Below are 22,514 nucleotides of genomic sequence, written 5' to 3' on the forward strand. Positions count from 1 at the left end.
CTTTTGTGGGGATAGATTTGTAGTTTCAGTAGAAAGGTGTATTTACATTTTATGCATTTAAAATATGAGTGATTATTATCACAAAAATCTTACTATAGATTTTTGTAAATTTTTAAATTTTTTATTTATTTTTAGAGAGAGAGTAAGAAAGGCGAAAGAAACATCCATGTCAGAGAGAAACATTGTTGGGTTGCTTCTTTCATGCCCCCAATGGGGGGTGGTGACTGGCTCGCAACCCAGGCATGTGCTCTGACCGAGAATTGAACTGGCAACCTTTCAGTTTGTAGGCTGGCACTCAGTCCACTGAGCCATAGCAGGCAGGGCCCTACTATATTATATTCTTAATAATAATTACCTTTTTAAAGGTTGCTCATGGCAATGAAAGGACAATGAATATCCCCAAATTGCATTTTTAAAAATCAGTAGTGAATTCATTTATATTACTTGATGTTGTGTGTTTGGAAATTTTGGTCCAAAATTAAAATGAAGTTATTGAAGCTTTTGAATAATTTTTAAACAAAACATAATGGTCTCTTAGAGAAACTGTTTTGACTTATCCAATATAGTGGAGAGCTTATTGTGGTGGAGACTACTAGACATTTCCTAATACCCATTCCGTTCTATTGATTTGGTAGACATGTTTTAATTGGCAACCTGACCAGGCAGCTAGACTTTATCTTCCTGCCTCCACTGCAGCAAGGTGAGGCCATGTGAACAAAAGAGATATGTACCACTTTGGAAGCATGCTGTGAAAAGGAAGGGAATACGCTTTATTTCACCTTCTCCCTTCTCAGCTTGCTGCCTGGAATCCGTGCATGGTGGCAGGAACTACAGAAGTAATCATAAGTTGTAAACCATGTATTGAGAATGGCAGAGCCACATAATAGAAATAGTCTGGGTCTCCGACAACATGGAACTGCCACATCAGCTCTGTACGGTTGGACACTTACCTGAGAGAGAAATAAAACTTCTGTCTTATTTAAGTCCTTGTAACTTTGGCTTTCATTAGAGCAGTTGAAGTCATATCCTGCCTAATATAGTGACAGTGTTTTTGGTAAAAAGTATAGAAAACTCTTCTCTGTTTGTTCAAGTCTTCCAAGAAGATGCTGAAACAGAATTAGATATACAAATAATTTATTGGGAGAAAACACCTGTGAAAGAGAAAAGAGAAAAGAGCAGGAAAAGGCAAGGAAAGCCTCCAGATATGATGTAGGTCTGACCCTTGTGAAAAAAAAAAAGAAGGAAGAACATGGAGTAGGAAGGGTCTAGATTACTATGCATTTCTGAGAGAGTTTCAGCCAGGCCATGGCATGTCCTCAGGCAAAGGTTGCCCTTGGAAGAGTCCCAGACTAGGCATCATGGGCCAGTACATGCTCACTCACAGGCTGTTAGCATCCCAGGATAAGAATGGCCTCATGGATCCAAAGGGACAGCATCTGAAGCTCAGTCAACTGTTCTGCCTGCAGCAGATTGTCTTGAAGATACGAGTGATCCGCTTTGAAACCAGACTTATTTATTAAGTCTGGAGATATGTAGGGCAGCGTCAGGCCAGACTGGACTCATCAATTCAGTTTGCCCCAAGAATTTCTTCCTTTTTGTCTTTCTACTCTGTTTTATTGCTTCTTGTAGTCTTAAGACACCTGCTGAATTAACTGAACCTATATGGCTTCTTATTCACATACAGTGACTTACTGTCATTAAGTAAAATCCAATATTTTTAGCTTGTTCTTAAACCACTCCTTTACTGTGGCAGGGATGGAATTATGCTATTTACACGGTAAAGATCAGTGATTCTTAATACTGGCTGCATGCTGGATTTACTTGGGGAACTTAAAAAACACCATCTGTGGATTCTACATCTAGAATTTCTAAGAGATGTGTTGGGGTTGAGGGGTGGTATTGGAGACAGCAGTGGCAGTCCTGGCTAGGGTATACCCGGATCTGTATTTACACAAACTGTCCAGATTCTGCTCATTCCGGATTGAGAGCTGTGTATCCCGTGAGGGCAGGGTCACATCCATTTGCAATGCACACAAAATGGGGATGAAATGGAATGTACTCAGTTACTCTGGTGAATGTTGTTGCTAATGAGAAGAGATGATTGAGGTATAATTGAGTTAAACTTCTCACTGAAAAAACAACATATATTTGACACTATTGTCAGAAGGTTTGAAAACTGTCACACTCTTAGTGGCATATACTGTGCTTATAAAGAGAGCAAAAGGTCTTTGGCAAGATTACTTTATCAAATGTCACTGGATATGGCATTTGGTTATTGGACATTGGATATGACAGAATATGAATGACAGGATTAGGCAATTACTATCACAGGTGTTAGATTTTGTTTTGTAGTTGAATGGCATCACTGATGAGTACAGACTGAGACAGGGCTTGCAATTTATGTGGCAACTACTTGTTCTGTTTCTTATTAAAGATTCGTGGCACAAAGAGAGTTTATTATTATGACCATTGTCATCGTTACTGCTGTTGTTATTTAGCTGGTGGTTTTTTTGTTAGTCATTATTTAAACTGGGGAAGTATTACAGTTAGACATGATGGAGCATCAGTCATGGGCAACAAGGAGGGCACTTCTTCACAGGTCAAATTGTACTTGTATATCATTCCACAAAAAATTGGCAAATAGTTATATTTTGTGGTCCGGACTGCACGAAAGAGGAATTGTGAAAATCATAACTATAATCAAATTACAGCCCTCAGGTAACTGATTTATACAGAATGAACAGCATAAGCACAAGATCCTGCCATGATGCATTGAGGTGTAATGGCTGTTGAAGGGAAGCTGCTCCTGTCAGCTTACAAAATGAAGAGGCTACCAAAAAACATGATCTCATGGTCCTGATTACACCAGTGAACACCATTCCTTGATTTACTGTGACTTACTTAGATGACAATATCATAACAATCTTCTGAGTATGTTTAATAGCTAAAATTGATTCTTTTCATAAAATGCGATAGCTTTTAATATTGAAAATAAAATATTAGGGTTTGTTAAAAAAAAATAAACTGGTGGACTTTGCTTTAACTGTTCAAAGTTGTTCTTTTCCAGTATGTAAATTTCCACTCCTGGTTCCATTGGTTGAGTTGTAACTGTAAGGCTGAGTACATGTGGTGTCGGGGTGCTAAATTGGATAGCCCAGTGAAATAATGCCTCCAACAGCATGCCTGATGGATTAAACAAAAATTAATCAAGGCTGTTTCTGCTGTAAGCATTCTTGTTACCCTGTTTGTCTGGATCTATTGGGACTTGGAAGGGAGAAGTCAATGTTTGTGTTATTAATTCAGAAAGGAATTTACCACTTATATGGAGGAGCAATCTCAGGAGGAAGAAAGCCCCTATAGCATAAATATTAACTACCACAAAGCAAAACATTTATATTCAGTTTAAATAAGTGTAAAGTGGCAGGTCTTTTTTTTTTTTTTTAAGTTTCTAGTAATCAAGTGCTTTTAAGTGGAATTTATTGTTTTGTACACATTGATAATGTGTAATTAATGTAGGATAAATATTGTGGTATACATGGTGTAAAGATAGAAAAATGTTATTTATATTCTCTTTATTCAACATATTAACTTGCCAAAATGATTACGTTCAGTTTCTAGTTTGGGTTCTGATTGTATCACTTGGTACCTGTATGACCTTAGCCAAGTTACTTAACTTTCCTGTGTCTTAGTTTATTTCTTCATTAAATGGGAGTAAGTATATTTTCCTTAGAAGGTTGTTGTGAAAATTCAGTGAGATATGATGCATGTTACTTACTTAGCACAAGGCTAACCTGTAGTAAGTGCTCAATAAATGTTAGCTCTTATTATTGCTGCTTTTTAAAAGTGAATGTCAACAAATATATGAAGGCTTTTAGGTATTCTCTAGTGACATGAGTCTACCAACCAACCCTCTTTTTTGTTTCTTTATTTTGTCCAGTGTGCTCCTGAATTTCTGAATTTCAGATTCTTTGACCATTTTCAGTAAACTTAAACCTGGATGTTGGGGAAAAGATTATATAGGTTTAGATGCTTTTACTCTTTTTCCAATATAATTTTGCTAGTTCTTATAATGTTTCTGAGTTTCATCTTTATTTTATTTATTTTTTTGCTATACCGTTCTTCTTCTGAATTAATATTCTGTACCATCATAGTGTTTGGGATAATTCAGACAAAGTTCAAATCTTTGCTTCATGTCTTACCAACTCTATGACCGTAATTTAGTAAGCCTTAGTTTAAATTTAAGATTGTTGAAGACTCAATATGGTCTATGTAAAGTGCCTGGCATGCACCTACACACAGACTTATACACATAATTTTTCTTTTCTGTACTTTCTCTATTTTCCAAATAATTTAACAAGTGTACTCATTAATATCATGGAAAAAATTCAAAGACTATGTATTAGAAGACCTGCTACCAACTCTTGGGAAAATCCCTTTAAGCTTTTCAGATCTACCCATAGTTATTTTAGCAATCAATGATATATTCTGTGTGGAAGTGCTTTGTAAACTGCAGACAAGTAAACAGTTATAGGAACTTGTAATTCTTTATTTAAATTGAACTGCAAATTTCTTTGAGGGCATTAGTTTACCATACAGCCTTTTGAAGAGGTAATTGTTTATTGGCCCATACCTCAGAATTTAAAGCCATTTTACCATTCATTGCTATTCTTAGCTATCATGAAATGAAATGAAATATTTAAAATTAAAAAAAAAACTCCACTAATGCTCTTTTGGGCATGGCCATTCTACTCTGTTCCCCTTTTATTACCTACCTTTGAGTCAGTGCCTTTCATTCATTAAAAATGTATTCTCTCTCCTGGGCTAGTGAGGCTCAGTGGATTTAGCACACCAACCTGAGGACTGAAAGGTTGCCAGTTCAATTCCCAGGCAGGGCACATGCCTGAGTTGTGGGTTAGATCCCCAGTGTGAGAGGCAACTGATCGATGCTTCTCTTGCACATTGATGTTTCTCCTAATCTCTTGATCCCTCCTTTCCCATCTCTCTAAAAATAAATAAATAAAATATTTTTTAAAGGAATTTATCTGCCTCATAGTGTTTTCTTAGCCTGCATCTTGTCACACTTGTGAGTGACTTCGAAATCCATGTGAATGGCCCCGTATACTCTTATATCTAATAAACTTTCTTTCCATATTCGTGGTGGCTATTCCCAGGACCCATCTGGGATCTAGCACACTTCCAACTCTACATTCTCCAGTCCATAACCTGAGGACATTTTCTTCTCCTGTTACTTAGCTTTAGTTTACTTTACTTGGCCATTGGCATTATCAGTACTTAATTCCCGGTAGCCCTCTAGTTTTTTACTCATTCACCCATTTTCATTGTATTTTCCACCCAAGTAAGAGATTGTTATTTATTCTCTTCACCTATACTCTTACCAGTGTCCTCAATTTTCTCACCCTCTTGGTCTTGATGCTCAGGCATGGCAAAACCAAAAGCATGATTCAGTCTGGCTGTATTTTCCATGTCTAAGTTAGGCTTATGGGAAAAAAATAAATCACCACACATGTACAGATTGTTATATGGTTTCCAGATTCAACCAGTTCCCTCCTGTTCTGTAGTTTTGAACTATTTGATTTAAGACCCTTTAAGGATTTTTAAACGGCTTTTATTTATTTATTTATTTCTAAGGAAGGGGGGTGGGAGGGTGAAAGAGAGGGAGAGAAACATCAATCAGTTGCCTCTTGTATGCTCCCCAAATGGGGACTAAACCCTCAATTCAGGCATGTGCCCTGACTGGGAATCTACTGGTGACCTTTTGCTTTGTAGGACGGCACCCAGCCAATTGATCCACAACAGTTAGGGTGACCTCTCGAGGATTTGATGAAAAATAAGTAGATACAAGAATATATACCTAAAAATTGACTTACAAATTTAGGAGCATCACAGATCTGGGCCTCATTTAAAGACTCCCTAGAAGCCCTTTAAATCAGGTTTAAAAACTTCTGATCTCTGCATTTTATTTATTACATTTATCATCATACCTTTTCTGTAATCTTCAAGTTCTCGCACATGACAGAACAAAAATAAAAACTATTAGGTGGGAAATTCTTCAGCCCACCAACTCTTCAAACATACATGCACCCATACTACTTCTTTGCTCCTTTTTAATGTAACATTTAAAGAGGCTTGTTCCTGTCAGTGTTACAAAGCCTGTCTACCTTTTCCTTAGGGATCAAGTTCTGTTTTGTCTCCTCTCTCACTTATATGTTTAGCCTCTATTTTCACTCATTCTTTTAAACGTCATCAAATCTCTTATTATCATAAAGGACCCATGCCTTTCCTTCAGCTTCATTTTCCCTGTAGCTGTTGGTTCTTTTTCTCTTTCCTGCTGAGATACTTGAAGAGATTTGGCATAGTCCTTGATCCCACTGTTAACTTCTCATCTGCTACAGTGTTGTGCCTACCCTACCAAAGAGACTTTTCTTCTTGCTAAAATATTGAGTGATCACTTTTATGTCTCGCTAGAGCATTTGGCATGTAGATTATTTCCCCTTTCTTGAAACTTTCTCTTCCAATGGCTCTCTTCATTCCACATTTCGCAGAGTTTATTCTTCCTCTTTGGTATGTCTTAGATTTCTATGAGCTTTTCTTTCTCTTCAATACCGGAAGTGTTAGCAGAGATTCAGAATGAAAACCAGGATCTCTTCTTTTTTCTTTAATTATCTTCATTCACTCTCATGGCTTAAGAATGTTACTACCATGTACCTTGTTGCGTAAGCAAAAAAAAACGAAATTTTTTAATAATCTCCTTAAAGTCAGTGATTGTCTCTTTCATCATATATATATATATATATATCATCATATATATATATAATCTTCCTTAGCCCATATTAATTATTTGCCAAGACTAGTTAGTTCTATTCTTGATGTAGCTGTCTCAAGTTCATTCATTCCTTCAATCCACTGTTTCTAGTTTGTGTGTTCATCTTAACTCACTCAGATTGTGAAATTATTTTAACTAGGTTTCCATCTGCTAGTCTTGCCTCTTTCAATTAATTTTCATTGCAGCCTGAAAAATTATTAGAAATTGATTTTATGTAATTTTTAAAAATTTAAAGTATCATAATAACATTGTCTTAAAATCAGAGCTCTTCTATTATTTGTGAACTATTTCTATAGTGATGATTATTGTAAGTGCAGATGATTACTAAAAATGGTTAATAAATGGTACATAAAGTGATTGGATACAAGGATGTTATTTATTATAATTGTTACCATTTATTAAGTGGTAACAATTTAGCTGTGTGCCAGATACTGATCAGAGCACTTAACATATGTGAACTTCCTTATTGTTCATAAGAACCCTATGGGTTAGTGTTTATTATTTATTATTTTCCATGTTATTTTAATGAAAAATGAAGTGCAAAAAGGATGAGAAACTTGTTCAAAGTTATGGTCATGTTGGTATTATTTGGTGGAGCCAGGATTTATACCCTGGCAGTCTAGCTCTAAGCTTAGGCTTTTAGCCACTGCTGCATTGCCATGATACTGTATTCTGATTCAGTAACTGCTGTGTTAAAGTCTTAAATTATAACCAAGTGAAAAAAAAGTAGAAAAGAGGACATAAAATCAATTGTTTCTTATAGTTCCTGGATTGAGATTGTTAAATTATTGTATGATTATTTCATCCAACAAATACAGAAATCTCTAACATGCCATTCACTGTAAAAGACAAAAAATATTTTTTTTCTACAACATAAGTAGCACCAAGTCTTTCAGAAAAATTAAAAATTGTGCCTATAATTAGGTTACTGAATTTAGGAAATTTTTTAATAATCTCCTTAAAGTCAGTGATTGTCTTTCATCTTTGTATACTGAGCACCTAGAATGGAGACAGACAATAATATAAGTTCTTACTGAATATTCTTATTAGTGCCTATTATCTCTTCTCCTTATTGCATTGTTTTGTTTTGTTTTTTATTTCAGTTGGGTCTTGTAAGATATTGACTTAATATATATTTTTTTAACCTAGGGGATGTCCCACTCTTGTTCAAGCATTGCCAGGCCCTAGCACACAAGTTACTGCAGGCAGCAACCATACGGCAGTACTTTTAATGGATGGACAGGTCTTCACATTTGGAAGTTTTTCTGTAAGGAATTTTTAAAGCATTAATAATATTGCATTGTACCATTGCCTTACAATATGTCTACTTTAACTATTTTTTATGGTTTTGCTGAAATTCTTGTACTATAATTATTGCATATGCATATTTATTGTCTCCACCTTCACTACACAGAAAATCTATATGACATTACTTTGAAATAATTTGCTTCTCTAGTTTAACATTAGAATTTATTAAATTTAATAGCTATATTAGAATGAGACATGTTTATTCCAGGTCAGAATCCCTTAAGCATTCATTAGAGCTTATTCTGTCATTTGAAAAGTTGTTTCTCATCTAATTTGTAAAGATTTCTTTTTCTGAATGTAGAGAATTTTATTTTAGAACTTTTTAGACCTAGTTTTATTAGATTTGCTTAAAATTATAGGTTGCTTTTTCTTCTCTTTCATGCACTCTCTCCCTCTCTCCCTCTCTCTCTCTTGTCTCCCTCTTTCTCCCCCTCTCCCTCACTCCTGCCTCCCTCCCACCTTCCCTTCCCCTATTTGCCTGTTTCATCCTTTTTTCTCTTTTTGCCAAAACTTGAAAGGAGTGAAAATGCTCTAGAGTTTATTATAGTGTGAATATAGTAGAGATCAAGGGAAAGCTTCATAAGATTTCTGATAAACCTATATCATCTCTGACATGGATACATATTCAGAACTCTATAACCTAAATCCTTGAAATGTAATTTGCAACTCTTGATTAGTAAACATTTGGAATGTGAATGTTAAAAATATCTTATTTGGAAATTATTTTAAGCTTATAGAAAGGTTGTTTAGTTCCTCTAGGTGTGTCCCTGGCAGTTTTGAGCTGCTGCCTCTATGCTGGTGCTAAGAGTAAGTTTTTGAGTGATGACTTCATGGGCCAGTCTCCTAAGAGGAGCATCTCAGTCTCCCAGTCTTTTGTCTTTCTTGGGCACACTCCCTACTGCTTTGACAGCCACTGTTATGGGGACTCCTTGCTGGCACTGGTTCCGTGGGCTGGGAAGTCCAATATGGGTCTAAGACCCGTCACTGTCATTGGGGACCTCCAAAGCAGTGATATTCCTCCTAGTTCTTAATCGCCACACTGTAGGTATGGAACCTGCCCTCTTACCAGTCCAGACATGTTTTATTCTTTTTACTCTTAGTTATAGGAATTCTGTTCAGCTAGTCTTCAAGTGGTTTTCAGTGATAGTTTTTCTATAATTTAGTTGTAATTTTGATGTGGTCATGCGGAAGACTAGCACAGAGTTTACCTATTCCACCTTCTTGACCAAAAGTCTCAAGATTTTTAATTCTTTTTTACATCTATGTAATATTCTACTGTCAATATATACTGTAGTTTATTCAATCAATTTTTGTTTTGTAGTAATAGCAACGAATATTGTTAGAGGTGTATCTTGAGGTAAATTTCTAAAAGTAAGGTTGCTGAGTCCAAAGTTAATACCCGTGTAGTTTTGTAAGATATTATCAGTCCCCCTTTATTTTGATTTCTCACCAGCAATCAATGTAAGAACATGCCTGTTTCTTCACAGTCTTGTTAACAAAATGTGTTGTCATACATTTTAATTTGCATCACTCAGGTGGATGGAGAAATGGCCTTGGATACTCTGAAGCCTTTAGTCCTTGCCTTTATTTAGTGTTTTGACATGTAGGATCGGATGTTCTTTGGGGGAGTGCTTTGCCAGTGCCTTTTCTAAGCCCTCGGTGCTCCTGTGCTCTTCTTAAGACTGCCCTTCTGTGCTCTCCACCCCTCTGCCTTGCAGTGGCCACAGGGTACAGAAAACTGTTGCAATTTGTTTTTTTCCTCTGCTAAATGAAAAATATAATTTATTTCTTTGCTCACTGTTTACATTTTTATGCCTTTTGGGGCAGGGGGGTCAAAAAATAAGGATAGTCATTTAAAGAAGCTGAGAATAAACATTGAAATTTTTGGACTTTTCTCCAGTCAGGTGTTTGCTTCCCCTGGTTCTTTCAAAGGATTGAAGCTCAGGCTCTCACAGAGTCAGGTTATGGCTGTATTTTCTTGCTGTGGTATTGAAGGAGTAATAGAGCTCACTGGAAGCCTGGTAGTTGGGTAAGAACTTAACCAGGCTATTGGCAGTGCTCTGGGAGAACCGTGCTCTCTCATTTCTCTCTCTCTCTCTCTCTCTCTCTCTCTCTCTCTCTCTCTCTCTCTCTCTCTCTCTCTCTCTCTTCTCTTCTCTTTCCCATAGCTTCTCATTCCCATTGCTTGTAGAAAGCCCTGGGTGCCATGATGCAGCATTCTTTGCCCTCCGGAGAGTTTTTGCAAGGGGAACGTTTTGGGGGAGAGAAAGCTCTTGTGCCAGGGGTGCATAAATATTCATCAATCATTTACATTCTTTTATAGCTACTAGCTTAGTTGTGAGAAACTTCCTGTTACTTTTTAAGTTAAGCTCTTATGTAACCAGACATGAGCTCTTACATAGGCAGACATAAGTGATTCTGCTATTTCTTTTGAAACATGAATGAAATCACTTGATCATGTGAAAAAAATGTACTTTTTATATTGTATTCAATGTTGCAGTGTTTATTATTTTGGCCTTCTAACCAATTGTTTTCAGATTATGTGAATTCAATAGACTTTCTATGATACTGTCAATTCAAAATGTCAAAATGATTTTGTTCTTTTTATTTACTTTATTTAAGTTTATTGTAGCATTTTCCCCTAAATTTATTTTTATTTATTTATTGATTTATCTTTTTTTAAAATTCTATTACAATACTAATTTTTAAACATATTGTGTATTTATAATATACATTTCATTTAAATGTAGATGAAGACAGTATTTCAGGGAGATTTCTGACATGGAAAAATATTTCAACTTTTATTATTTTTTTAAATGCATTTTGTCACTTATTAGCAAGAGAATTCCTAGAAATAAAAATAATTACTCCTTTATAAATGTTTGATACACATTTTGAAACAATTTAATTTATTTAAAAAATAACAATTGATGAATAATGTCTTTAGCTGTTTTTGTCTACTGTCTTTTATATTTAAAAGAAATTATAGTTTGTTTCTTCAGTATATTGTTAATATGGTTTATTTAATCTTTTAGAAAGGACAGCTGGGCCGACCAATTCTGGATGTGCCATATTGGAATGCAAAACCGGCTCCCATGCCTAACATCGGATCAAAATATGGGAGGAAAGCTACCTGGATAGGTGCAAGTGGGGACCAGACTTTCTTGCGAATTGATGAGGCACTAATTAATTCTCATGTGCTTGCTACCTCAGAAATTTTTGCCAGTAAACACATAATAGGTAATACTCAAAAAAACAGACATCCCCACCAAAAATTCTTGTCCTGATTAATAGTAAATGGTTAATTTTTCCCTGTTATGAGATATGGTCTTCTGTTTTCTTTCTGTTGAAAGAAATTTAACAGACGCTTGTGTCTTTTCTTTATATCTGTCTATATGCTGGAAGAATAATAATTGAGCAATAAGCTGGAGAGTGGTAGAAATAAGCTAAATTGTAATAAGGTAAAACCTAATTGGTTTTTGTTAATAAATCATATAATTAATTGTTTGGAAGGTTACATAAATCAGACTTACCAATCCATACTGTATCTGTGATATTATTAATTATATTTAGCTCAGTGGATTGAGCGTCGGCCTGCGAGCTAAGTGTCGCTGGTTCGATCTTCCAGTCAGGGCACATCAGAGAAGGAAAACTCTGACTCCAAAAAACCTCCGCTGCCTTGCGGCATACCTCTTCAGGGGAAAGGCTAAGGGAGTAAACCCCGACAGAAAATCCGGAGCCGGAGTCCCTAAGGCGGTTTGATGTTGTAGTCAACACCGGCAACTCCTGCGGCGCACCTGAACCCAAGCTGTATCGACTCCGTCTTTCCCTTGGACCCTTCAGCTGCGAAGAGAGGGGGGGTCTGCTGCATGGGCAACAGCAGACCTTCCATATTACCCTGCCCAGGCTCTGTAGCTTCAGCGTCATCGCACGGGAGGAGACAGATACCATGTCACTCCCGAGTCGGACTGCACAGCCATTCTCGGCGGTGCAGATGGACTCTTAAGAAGCTACACCATCGTCTCTCGAGACGGACGGCTGCCGACGACGACGATGATAGAGTGGTATAGTGTAGAAGTTAATAGCACGTGTTCTAGATTTAGAAAGCCTGATGTTTTAGTCCTAACGGTTACATAAAGGTTTTTAGTTATTCAACCTTTAAGTTTCAGTTTCTGCATCTGTAAAATGAACATCATAATAATGCATTATAAGTTTGGTCAATAAAAAAAGATAATGCATCTTTAAAATATATGAATTTTTCTCAAGGCTTGATACCTGCTTCTATATCAGAACCTCCTCCATTTAAATGTCTTCTGATAAATAAAGTGGATGGGAGTTGTAAAACTTTTAATGACTCTGAACAAGAGGATCTGCAAGGATTTGGTGTGTGTCTTGATCCTGTGTATGATGTCATTTGGAGGTAAGTGTCTCTGTTTACAAAATAGAGTAGTAAATAAATTTTTATCAAATTATGTTCTTGTAGTACTATGATACAATTTATGTATGAACAGATTTTACGCACATGAGAACTCTCCTGTTTAACTTAAAAAAAATTATTGTTATAGTACAGTTGTCCCAAATTTTCCCCCTTTGCCCTCCTCTGCTCAGCTCACCCCCTTCTCCTACAGTCAATCCCCACCCTGTTGTCCATGTCCGTGGGTCATTCATACATGTTCTTTGACCCTTCACCTTCTTTCCACCATTATCCCCCTCACCCCTCCCCTTTGGCCACTATAGGTCTGTCCATGTTTCCATGCCTCAGGTTCTATTTTGCTCATTAGTATATTTTGTTCATTAGATTCCTCTTATAAGTGAGATCATATGGTATTTGTCTTTACACTTCTATTATAGTGATTCATAGGGACCCTTACAATATAGTGTAGTGATTAAGAGCAAGTGTTCTGGGCCAGACTGCCTACATTTAGCCCAGCCCCAGTTTGCTTTGTGCACCTTTGAAGAAGTTACTTTTACTCTCTTTTCCTCACTTTTCTCATTTATAAAATAATAGTGCCTACCTTACAGATTGTCATGAGGATTGGAGAGCTTAGAGCAAAGGGACAAACACTTATAGAAGTGTTTGCTGCTATAATAATTAAGTTTTACTTTCAAGAGTTCTATTTTTAATTATTTTTAGTCTGTCAACATCCTATCTAAATTGTATAGAATTCATTCTATTTCTTGATGCCATAAATATCTAATTATTACCAACTATGTAAAAGAAATTATGCCAAAGACAGTAGAGAATAAGATATGAGCTTGCCCTTCAGGAATGTACATAACAAAATTTCCATATTGGTAGAGAAATATTCAGGGTAATTAAACTCCAGACATTATAAAAATGTACAGGGGGATACAGGTGCCCAAGAAACTCAAATTATATTGTATTTGTTTAGAATTTGTTATGGTGCTTTATATACAAAATAAGTAAAGAGTTATCTGCAGCATTTCTAGCTTTGAATGGTAATAAGAAGTATATCCTGGAGTGTTATCCTCAGCATTTCTAGCTTTGATCAGTAATGGGAAGTGCACCCCCCATTACCAGAGTGCCTCATCAAAGCATTTAGAGTGTCTTCCCCTCTTGCACTGTTTTTTCGGCCTGTCTCAGTAGGCAGGGATTCAGACAAGTTGGAAAGCTGAGTGGTATGAATGAGGAGGGGCAAGACCATTCATCGTCTTTTTCTTGTGCCCATGCCTGTTTTCATTTCCCTCGGCCTGCACAGTCTTAAGAGTTTTCTATTGATTTTGAATGCCTCCATTCAGAATGAAGGTCATTTTGTTGGAAATCCTAGAAGCCAGAATTGAGTTGAGTAGTGCTTTTAGATCTCCCTGGCAGCGTTACACAATCTAAATTAGATTATGAGAGACTGGAGACGAGTCATCTTGTAGTAGTAATTCTTACAAAGACATGAGATAGTAAGTACCAAAATTGGAGCAATCACAGGGAGATATAATGGAGAGAACAGAGAGACAAATGGTGTAAAGATAGAATTGTCCTTAATTATTTACTGATTAGAAGTCAATATATACGAAATTTAGTTAACAGAAGAGTAAGCTCTGGCTAGGATCTGTGTTTATTGATGTTTTATTTTCTATAATCCTTGTTTTATTTTTAAATGAAGTAGATTTGCATTAGCAAAACAGCAAAAATTGACAGTATGCAATTTGTTTCTTTATACATTCACTAAATTATAAATGCATTCTCTAAACTGGAGAGAGCAGTAGAACTAAGATTCTAACAGTATAACTAGAGCGATTTCTCTGGGGTCTTACAGAACTCAGAAGTGTGGTACACAGTTGAACCTTGCCTTTTTCACATATGGTGGCAGCAGTGGGACAAATGATCTTAAATATCTTGCCAGGTCCTTGATCATTTACCGCCTTGTTCCAAAACAGAGTTCAAAAGATGAAGGACAGTTTTCTCCTATTTTAGTAAAATAGCTCAAGGGTATTTTTCTTTGGTCAGGATCAGAGTTTCATTTTATTATCCTAACTTCTGGCTGCTTTGTGTTTTTCAGTAGGGTACTTGCATTTTACAGCTATGATAGGGCATTTGGGGTTTTTTATAGTTTTTATTACTGCTTTATTGTTCATTAGTAAGATTGAACACCTGCATAATTCTATTTGTGCTTGCTTTCTGAGACCAGGATTACGTGTCTTTTGCCCACTTTTAGTATTGAATTGATTGTCTTTTAAGGGCTTGCAGGACCTCTTATACATTGTGGATATTGTTTTGCCTCATATATATGTTTCACATATTTTCTTTTGATATGTCCTTTGTCTTACAACTCTTCAAATGGAACTTTTATTGTGTACATGCTTCATATCTTAAGTATGCATCAGATTGTTAAGTGTACTGTTGCTCTGTATTCATGAAGTATAATGATCTCTATTACTATTTTTTAACTATTTTATTTATGTAACAAGTTATCTATATGTTTAGCTCAGATTTTGAAAATAATGAGCTCTATTTTATCCTGTTTAAGCTGCCTGTATTGTTCTCTTCGTGTCGTCAGTTATACTTTAGAAATTTTTTAAATGAAACTGTGTTGAGGTGCTGTAATTATTCTCACTTGAAAGGTTTCGACCCAACACTAGAGAACTGTGGTGTTACAACGCGGTGGTTGCTGATGCCAGACTTCCTTCTGCAACAGACATGCAATCCAGATGCAGTATTCTAAGCCCTGAACTTGCATTGCCAACAGGATCAAGGGCTCTCACCACCCGATCTCATGCAGCTTTGCACATTCTAGGTAGATGGCTATTTGATGATCAGATAATTGTAGCTACTTTTCTTTAATGTGTGCTGAGTATTTTTAAAGAGAATTTAAATTTGTATGCTATTTTCTCATGTTTGTTAAGTGATATGCTAGGTCCAAGAAAAGTTAAATCTTATTAAGAGATTTATACTACAGAAAATAATACATCAGATTTATATCAATGCCATGGAAGATTCATATATACCCAAATATATGTAAAATTCTAATAGGTAGATTTTTAAAACTAATTTTTGTTTAAGCAGAATAAGTACATTGGTTATTCAAATGTATAATTATAGTATTTAATTTATATACATTATTTTAAAATAGTCTATAAAATATTATATGAATTTTATAGAAACTTCTTCTCTTTACACAACACAGTTTTCCACAGCACACCAACTTTCCTTCTATTTAATTAATTTGAAATATGTATTTTCTTTTTCTCTCATTCGTTACACACACACACACACACACACACACACACATATACACATATATTTCATTGCTGGAAATTTATACTATTATACATAACTACTTTATTGTTTTTTTTTTAATTGTGCTTAAAAAGATTTAATTATGGTTATGTAGAATTTCCAATTGTGAAATTATATTCTTGGCATAATTAATTACTTCTTTTTCACAAATTTTACCTAGTAATTAATCATTGTGAACATCTGGAACGAGCATTACTTGAGGTTATCTCAGGGTGTGTCTTCCTCAAATAGTACTTTAAAAGTTAAACTAAAATAGTTCAGTTTCATGAAAAGAAGAAGCTTATAAGGACTCAAATATTAAGCAGTTTTATCTTTCAGAGGTACAGTTTTTTTAAAACATTGTCATACAGTATATGTTTAAATATGGTAATTACGTAGACAGAAGAGAGTGTTTATTGGTTGTATTTGTCCATGAAACATTACTTAAGGCTTAGTATGTATTTGTTGAGCACACTCAGAGTTTTTTATTTTAATGTATCCCCTGTAGCATCCTGTATCATCAATATTATGGGAAATTGTAATTTCAAAGCATTCAATTCTTGCTTGTTTTCGTTTTTAGGTTGTCTTGATACCTTGGCAGCTATGCAGGATTTAAAAATGGGTGTCACAAGTACAGAGGAGGAGACTCAAGCAGTAATGAAGGTTTATTCCAAAGAAGATTACAGTGTAGTGAACAGGTTTGAAAGTATGTATATTTACACTCAGGAAATATTGTCTTCTAACTGAAATATAGATGGATATTTTGAAACATAAATTATCTTCTTTTTAGGTCATGGCGGAGGCTGGGGTTACTCTGCTCATTCAGTAGAAGCTATACGCTTCAGTGCTGACACTGATATTTTACTTGGTGGTCTCGGTCTGTTCGGCGGGAGAGGAGAATACACTGCTAAAATTAAGGTATGCCTTTCGTTGACAGTGTTGCCCTTTTTGTTTGAAGATGTCAGTTCTGACTTAGTTTATTAATTTTTATATTAATTTCTTTTAAAAAGGATGTGTTGAAACTGCTAAAATCTAGTACAATAATACTAAGTTATTAATTCATTAAAAAGTTAAAAAGTTAAGTAAGAAGAGGATTTTTCAATAATTTTAGGCTGAAAAAGACTAACAGTCAACCTCAGATCTTTGTGCAGAACTAGTGGTCTAGGAAGTGCAGTACCTTATGTACTTACTTTCTTTTAAAATCTATATTATTTTATTGATTTTAGATAACGAGGGGAAGGGAGAGAGAAAGAGACAGAGAGACATCGATTTGCTGTTCCACTTATTTATGCATTCATACATTGGTTGCTTCTTGCATGTTCCCCAACTGGAGATTGAACCCACAATCTTGGGGTATTAGGACAGTTCTCTAAGCAACTAAGATACTCAGCCAGGACTGTGCTTACTTCCTTGTAGCCTAAAAATGATAGGAGGCACAATGGTTTCGATGCAGGGACATTTTGATATACTTTGGAAAGATTTTAGCATTTTTAATACCAAATACCATGTCAACAGATATGGTCACTTCAGGAGCGGGGACCAGGGATGAAGTGAGAGATATGGAGAGAGTATAACAGATTGACTCCCCCTGGTGGATAAACTAAAAATAATCAAGAGTCATAAGCTGACCATTCTGACTTATCTCAGGAAAGGGTAAAAGAGAAAAATATAGTTTGCCTCAATTTTAATAACAGGCTTCACAAAAGATTCTCAGTTAAATGCTGTTTGCTTCAGAGATATAATCTTAGTTCTTTTTTTAAAATTAATTTTATTGGGAAGTCATTGGTTAATATGATTATATAAATTTCAAGTGTACAATTCTATGATACATCATCTGTATATTGCACTGTGTGCTCAGTACCCAAAGTCAGATTTTCTTCTGTCACCATATATTTGACCCCTTTCTGAGCCCCCCCACCCTCACTTCCCTCTGGTAACCACCGTACTGTTTGTTATCTGTGTCTATGAGTTTTTGTGTGCTTTTCTTGTTTATTTTTTGCTTTCAGTTTTATATCCCACATATGAGTAAAATTATATGGTTCTTCACTTTTTTTGTTTGACTTATTTCACTTAGCGTGATATTCTCAAGATCCATGTTGTCACAAATGGCAGTATTTCATCTTTTCTTACGGCTGAATAGTATTCCATTGTATTTATTATGTATCACATCTTTATCTAGTCCTCTGTCAAAGGACACTTTGGTTGTTTCCATGTCTTGACCACCATGAATAATGCTGCAGTGAACATAGAAGTACATATAACTTTATGAACATGTGTTTTCATATTTTTTCAGGAAGATACTGGGAAGGGGGTTGCTGGTTCATATGGTAACTCTATCCTTAATTTTTTGAGGAACTACCATACTGCTTTCCATAGTGGCTGAACCAGTTTACATTCCCACCAGCAGTGAATGGGGGTTCATTTTCTCCACAACCTCTCCAACACTTACTAATTGTCTCATTGATAATAGCCATTCTAACAAGTGTGAGGTGGTATCTCAGTATCTCACTGTAGTTTTGATTTGCATTTTCCTAATAGCTAGTGAAGTTGAGCATCTTTTTATACATCTCTAGATATTTGTATGTCTTCTTGGGAGAAGTGTATCTATAGGTCCTCTGCCCATTTTTTAAATTGGATTGTTTATTTGGTGTTGAGTTTTATGAGTTCTTAATATATTTAGGATATTAACCCCTCGTTAGAGCCGTTGTTTGCAAACATCATTTCCCATTAGGTTGTTGCCTTTTTGTTCTGTTGTCAATTTCTCATGCTGGGCAGCTTTTTAGTTTGATATAGATATACATTTTTTATAGATAAAAATTTATATTTGCCTTTACTTCCATTGCCATTGGGGTCAAATTAATAAAACCCTCTCTTAAGATCAACAAGGTCCATAAGTTTAGTATCTGTGTTTTTTTCTATGTAATCTACTGTTTCAAGTCTTATATTTATGTCTTTGATTCATTTTGAGTTAATTTTTGTACATGGGGACAAATGATATTCTAGTTTCATTCCTTAATGTAAATAGATGTATATATAAAGTTTTATATAAATATAAAACAGATTAATATAGACCATAAGACATTGCATGTGTTTCTTGATTTAAATATATGTTTGTATGTTTTATTTAATAACCTTTAAAAAGCAGGTGCTCTGATTTGTTTACATTTTTTAGTGTCCAGCATGTGTTGTACACATGCAAAATTATAAACATATTATTCAGCATATTTACATGACTGAAAGATTGGATATAACATGTTTTCCTCCTTCCCCCAGCTGTTTGAGTTGGGGCCTGATGGGGGAGATCATGAAACTGATGGAGACCTTCTTGCAGAGACAGATGTGCTGGCTTATGACTGTGCTGCTAGGTAATGATTTCTTCATTATCCAGTGGAATCCTTACAAGTAATTCATGTGAACAATTCATTATAAATGAATCAGCATAATTTTAAAATGAAGTTTTAAATAATCTGCTGTGACCAGACACTTTAAATTAAATTTTATATTAGGCAATGTGTTGTTTTTAACAATGCTGCATTAAAACTAATAGTATCCTTTATATTTGTGTTTCACAAGATAAACTGACTATTTCTACACTGAAGATAAGATGGATATACTGTATACATATATTTTGCACACTTTTATTTTTTATGCATCACTTAGAAAACACCTAATGTGCAAATGCTTTATGGATGTGATACAATTATTTACTACCTAATTTGATGTATAGAGTGCCAAATAGTCATAGTGGGGGGGCATAATTCAGATCAACTGTATACTGTAACGTCATGTGTATAGTATCTGCTTGATTATAACACATTTTGGGAAGGCAGCCAGCTTTAGTGAAATCTTAGGGGGTTCCCAGAATCAAGATATTTATTTATGAAGATTCATGAAGAGACTTAGATTTTATCAGTCCTCTAGGTAAACCTAAGAATTATCTCAACACTGTGTTATGACAGATTAGTTAGTGATTGGTATCAGGGAGTGTTATGATGAGAAAAATAAATATATTGAGCTTAATAATAATAATAGCACACTGTACTTCCTAATGAGAGCTATGTTAAGAAAACCTTGTGTGCATAAGCTTTTTGTTATTGAAAATCTATATTTTCTGAAAATGATAGTAAGTCAATGAATTTGCTTGTAACAGATAAATACTTTTGAGAACAAAATAGTAAACCTAAAAAAAATTTTGGCTCTTTCTTCATTTGTATTAACCAATATCAGGAGATACTTTTTAAGTAATTTTTATGTTATAGAAAAACAAAGATCAGAGAAATTTCAGGAAAGTTAACTAATTTTTAACAAAGTCTTAAGATGCCATTGTCATTTAGCATTTATTTTTGTGCATATGATTATGACTCAAAAAGTGTATGATTTTGTATAGACAATCATCTAGATTTTCTTCATTTTTTTTAATGAACAAATCCCAGAATCCTAAGGTTAGCATTAAAGGGCTTCCATAATTTTTCACAGCATCTTCTATAACTTTCTATCTACTACTATTGTATATCTATCTTGATGTTATAACCTAACTGGACCCCTTGCCATTTTCAGACCCTGTTTTGTACTTTAATTTCTCTACAGATCTGTTCATGATGTTCTTCCCCTTCCTCTACTCCAGCTACAAGCAGTACACATTCCTTCCACTCTGTTACTTTTGTAATTTGCATGTATATTTATCAGATGCCTTATTATTTAGAATTCTTTCTCTCTTCCTAATTCAGTAAACACTTTTTGTGTAGTTATTGTGATAGACACAGTTTCAAACACTTGATCTGAATTATCAATCCTCAGAAGAAACTTAGGAGCTGTTTTCAGGTGAAGAATCTGAGTTACAGAGAAGATATACATAGTAATTTGCCCAAGGTAACATAGCTAGCAAGTCACAAAGCTAGGCTTTGAACTTGGGCAATCTCACTCCAGAGGCGGTTTCTTAACATGGTGCCTCTCAATACTTTAGTTGAATAAATTAACTTCAAAAGTAAAATTTTAAATTTCATTTTTTAACAATAGCTTTTAAATTTTTGGCCTTATTTTAATATGAAAGTTTTATAACATTTAAGCAAGTTTTAGAATTCAAGATGGAGGGGGAAGAAATGTAATGCCATCACCATAATGCAAGGAAATACTGTTTGTGTTCTTGTCTAGATATTTTTAAATAAAGCAGTGTTAATATTGTTTGACAGTAATCTTATAATACAATGGATTTCTTGTTTTTTTAATAAAGGATTTAAAGAATAAATGTATGTAACAGAAATGCAAAGGCATTGTCTTTGACTCACTAATTTTTTCCTCAGAGAAAAATATGCAATGATGTTTGATGAACCAGTTCTCCTGCAAGCTGGGTGGTGGTATGTAGCCTGGGCTCGAGTATCAGGACCCAGCAGTGACTGTGGGTCTCATGGACAAGCTTCTATTACCACAGATGACGGGTAAGCGAAATGTGTGTGTTTCTTAATCAACTCTCAGTTTTGGTAGTGGAATATTGCTTAGAAATCTCAAGGTTTTTTGTTTTGTTTTTTTAGTAATATAAAAATTTTAGTAAGGCATGAGCATAAGATGACTGCTAAAATTAAATTCATATTGCCTCATACCAAATTAAAGTCTAGACAGAGAAGGCAAATAATGGCACTGCAGTTCTTTGCTCTAGTCAGGTGGTGTAGCTATGTATTTCTGGGGGTTACATTGTTTAAAAGCTTATTACTGAGTTAGAAATTATATAGAGGAAAGTGACAGTTATAGTGAGGAGTTTGGAAATGGTAAAATAAGAAATATATGCTTGCTATTAAAGTTGACAGTGCTTTTGAAAATAGTTTATACATTGCGAAGCTTCAACAATATGAAATAGTATATAGTGTTAATAAAATTGGGGAATTTTACGGTTTAAGAAAAGTGCTTTTCAGTTTCAGAAACACTTTCATATGTATTATGCTACTTGATGCCTTCAGCAACTTTGTGATGCAGTTATTAGCCCCATTTTACACTCAGGGGGATAGAGAGACAAAAGGTGAAATTATTTGCTTCATGTCACATGGTTACTGTGTGGCAGACCCAAATCTGGTCCTGGAGTCTCTTGATGCTAAAATCAAAGTCCTTCATACTCTCTACTCTGATTTGTGTGTTTGCAGGACCATCATTATAAGAGAAATTCAATTTATTTTTTTTATTTTTAGCATAAACTATTTGAAATGTTATTTAATAGTTAAATAAATGTTATATTAAAGTTACATAATAGAATATTTCAAATAGTTTTGTTCAGCTCATAACAGAGCTGACCAAAGAAAGAACACACTAATTATTTGAGGTGAATTTCATGTTGCTAAATATTCAAGTAGAATGTTATAGAAGAATTAAGTCTCTTATTGTATGTGTCCTTTTCAACTTACTGTAAGACTGTGTGCTAGAACTGGGGAAACTGCTTCAATCCTGGACTGTATGGTTCCCATATACAGTTATGAACCTTGGAATGTCATAGCATTTGGAAGCTAAAGCTTATAGAATATTTAATTAAGCAGCTTTTAAATTATTTGTAAGTTCAAACATTTTGTAGAAAGCTTATTGTGCTGGTTAATGTTGAGCTAGAAGGCTAAGGAAGGAGACAGGATGGCTTCTTACCTAGTAGTTCCC

General features: G+C 34.9%; 1 protein-coding gene across 2 annotated transcripts in view; it reads left to right on the plus strand.

The window, feature by feature from the left end:
* Positions 1–22,514, plus strand: part of MYCBP2 (MYC binding protein 2) — a 258,565-nt gene that overhangs the window by 99,586 nt on the left and 136,465 nt on the right. For both annotated transcript variants that reach the window (XM_090258643.1, XM_090258644.1), the window contains exons 21-28: positions 7,994–8,111; positions 11,188–11,392; positions 12,419–12,572; positions 15,230–15,402; positions 16,465–16,590; positions 16,675–16,802; positions 19,158–19,249; positions 21,185–21,319. In XM_090258643.1, the coding sequence (XP_090114769.1) occupies positions 7,994–8,111; positions 11,188–11,392; positions 12,419–12,572; positions 15,230–15,402; positions 16,465–16,590; positions 16,675–16,802; positions 19,158–19,249; positions 21,185–21,319 (1,131 nt within the window). The remainder of the gene's footprint in view (positions 1–7,993; positions 8,112–11,187; positions 11,393–12,418; positions 12,573–15,229; positions 15,403–16,464; positions 16,591–16,674; positions 16,803–19,157; positions 19,250–21,184; positions 21,320–22,514) is intronic.

Source organism: Furipterus horrens, unplaced genomic scaffold, assembly GCF_987537825.1.
Source record: "Furipterus horrens unplaced genomic scaffold, mFurHor1.1.pri manual_scaffold_12, whole genome shotgun sequence".
In the NCBI taxonomy this organism is placed as follows: Eukaryota; Metazoa; Chordata; class Mammalia; order Chiroptera; family Furipteridae; genus Furipterus; species Furipterus horrens.